The sequence below is a fragment of the Mesitornis unicolor genome, unplaced genomic scaffold, assembly GCF_000695765.1.
Source record: "Mesitornis unicolor isolate BGI_N332 unplaced genomic scaffold, ASM69576v1 C13472068, whole genome shotgun sequence".
Lineage (NCBI taxonomy): Eukaryota > Metazoa > Chordata > Aves > Mesitornithiformes > Mesitornithidae > Mesitornis > Mesitornis unicolor.
The window spans coordinates 1-2,922 of record NW_010222849.1 but is presented as its reverse complement, the minus strand read 5'-3'; the positions used below and the strand labels follow the sequence as shown (position 1 = coordinate 2,922).

The following is a 2,922-nucleotide window of genomic DNA, read 5'->3' as shown; positions in this document are numbered from 1 at the left end:
TCAACCCACAAATCTCATTTCCTTTTCCCAATGCCCTCCCCAGGTGGAGAAGAGGTATTGGGTGACACAGCAACTACAAACCACACCACTTCTCTCGGGGACAGGGGATGCTGGGCTGCAGTGCTGCACGTGGGGGCTGCTTCACCACACCAGGCACCAGCATCTACTTTTGTGTCCAGCTTAACCCCAAAACCGAGCAAAACCAGGGTAGTACCTGGTGGGTTGAGCTGCGCCGGGTGCTCCACGAGATTCGTGATCCCGAAGTACTCGTCTCTCTTTGAAGATGTGCCACCTTTTCTAGAAAGGAGAGAGTTTGGTGTCACTGCTAAACTCCCAGCCTGGACTCCTGCCTTCCCTCCAACACAGCCACGAAGAAAACAGTGCTGCCCTCGAGTGCCTGAGATGCACAAATCCCCACTGAAAGCACAGCCCACAGCTGGCAGCGCTGCAGGAGACACACAGTGATGAGGTATTCATGTGTAGGGGTCTCCCCAGCGTAATTCCCACACACATTTCATGGCTTGGAAGCAAACTTCCCACAGCTCCACTGGGAAAATGACTCGTGCAGAGTCATGCTTGAAAATAGAAAAACCAAACAAAAAAAAACCCCACAAAAACACACTACCAATGTTGGGCCAATAAAGTCCTTTAAACTCAACAGCAGTCGCCTCCTCAGTCGCGAGAGAAACATTGCTCCAAGATGGGAAAAGGGCAGTGCCCACCCCCGGCTGCAAGAGAGACCCTGGGAGCAGACCTGGAGCCCTCCTGGATCCGAGATGAGGGAGGAATCACCAACAGCTCCGTCCTGCCTGATCCACCCAGGGCTCCGCACATCACCACAGACCCCAAAAAGCTCCCCCAGTTTTCTCCTGGAGCACAACCACCAAACCTGGCCAGGAAAACACTCACAAGTCAAGGCCGTTGGGGATGATGTAGGAGTCCCACCACTCGATCTCGGGGATCTCCCCCTCTTTCAGCTCCTTCTTGGGGGTGATCAGAGCCAATTTGGTGGAGGTGTGGATCCCCGTCTTTCTGGCAGCCTGCGAAATCTCTGCCTGCAGCTTTTCCAGCTGAGCCTGAGAAGAAGCAGAGGAAAGCAGCACATGAAGTCAGTCCGAAAGAGCAGAGCCTTCAGGAAAAGTGCAATACGGATGCACCTACTGATTTCTTTACCCTTTAACAAACTGAAATGACCACAGAACCATGCGGCACACAGCAGTGCAGCGCTGCTGCAGAGGTTCACCAACGTGCCAAATACCTGGACTTACTACTGAGCCTTCCAGGAGCACGTGATGACCCCAAAGGCTCCCTAAACATCACGTCCCTGACTTTGCTGTCTAATGAAGCTATTCTCTCCCCTTCGCCCCAAGAACTCGAGCATTTTACCAAGATGCCTTTAAATCTTCACCTCTAGGGTGATCAGTTCTGCAGGAAGAGCACTCAGCCAGAACATGATCTGTTCTCTTTGGAAATGTTCAATATTTTATCAAAAAATAAAAGATTTTGTCTTTCCCCAAGTGAAGGCAGCTGTAAGAAAACGCTTTCCACGCGTGTTTTGATGTGGATGCCTGCCTTCCCAACAGGAGCAGTGCTGACAAGAAAGTTTCAGGTGATTTTACTGAGAAGCCTCTTACTCAAAGCCAACAGAGCCCCCTTCACACCCCAGGAGAGGAGAGGGGAGTCAACTCCTATCCCAACCAAGCCCTCACTTCCGTGTTGTCTGCCAGCACGGCAAGACCCCAAATACCTTTGTTCGCAACCTCTGGGCAATTTTCTCAAATTTGCCTTTTTCATGGAACTTAAAGGTGCGTTTCTGACGTTGGGCTGGGGTTATGGAGACGCGGGGGTCAAAGTAAGTGTTTGACTCCATATCTTCTGAGGGCTTTTCTTTCAGCTGCTGCTTGAACTGCTCTCTCTTCACAGCTCGGATGTTCGCTTTCAGGGTTGGCATGCGGTGAGTCAGCTCAATCTCTTTACCAGTCGCGTCAACCGTTCGGCCTTGCTCATCCAAGATCAGCGGCGTAGGCTTTGTCTGATCCTTCAGCTCCACTTTCCTGGTGGCAAGGCAAGATACACTGCATTAAAACACGAGTACAGCATTAATTCAAAGGAAACCTGAGAATTATTTCCACAGCAAGCACCAAACCAGCCCACAACTTGCTAAAGGCCTCCTCATAACATTAAAGTTCATCTATCCCAGCAGAAAGGACCCAAATCTCACGGGCAGAAGTCGGGGGCATTGTACTCAAGGAAGGGGCAACCGCCATATTTCACCTCTAATGTAAAATTTGTTCCTTCAGCAGCCGTCAAGGCCACTGCAGGGACCCAAATGTGGTGAGAAGCCCTGGGCCAACCCCTCCACGGCCATTCTGGGCACCGCTCGCCAGCACCGCGCAGCAGAGGTGGGTACTCACGGCGGTGCGATGCCCATGGCGTGCAGGTTGGCCAGCCCCACCATGTTGGCGTTCCCAATGAGCCCCGGCTTTAGGGCCAGCTGAGCCTGGATTCGGGCCTGCAGCTCCGCGGCTTTCCTGGCCTTCTCGATGGCATCGTTCATGAACGTCGCAGCCTGGGAGGGCTGGATCGTGTTGCCGATGGGAAGCCGTTCCGATTGGGACGAAGAAGAAATTTTTGGCTGTTGACAAAGAAATAAATTTTGTTACGTGCCTGTTCCAGCACATTTAAGTCAACGGGGACCACTGCATTTGCCCAATGCTCCCAGTAGGTACCTGTGGTGTTGGAGGACTGATAAAACTCAGCTGCTTTTTCCTCTCTTCAATCTGCCGGGTGGCCGCCTCCATCATCTGTTTGATCTGTGGATAGACCAGACAGTGAGTTTTTCTTCCCTTTATCAGAAGGAAACACCCATCTAACTGCATCCAAAGCAGCGTGGGCCAGGGGGGGATTCTGCCCCTCTGCTCT

General features: G+C 52.1%; 1 protein-coding gene across 1 annotated transcript; it reads right to left on the bottom strand.

The window, feature by feature from the left end:
* Nucleotides 1-214: 214 nt before the first annotated feature.
* LOC104547531 (U4/U6 small nuclear ribonucleoprotein Prp3) lies at nt 215-2,813 on the bottom strand (the record flags this gene model as incomplete). The annotated part of the gene is made up of 5 exons (XM_010193263.1): nt 215-297; nt 910-1,076; nt 1,748-2,054; nt 2,415-2,635; nt 2,730-2,813. Coding segments are annotated over 5 exons (862 nt in total), but the record flags the coding sequence as incomplete, so codon positions are not given.
* Between the last annotated feature and the right edge of the window lie 109 nt (nt 2,814-2,922).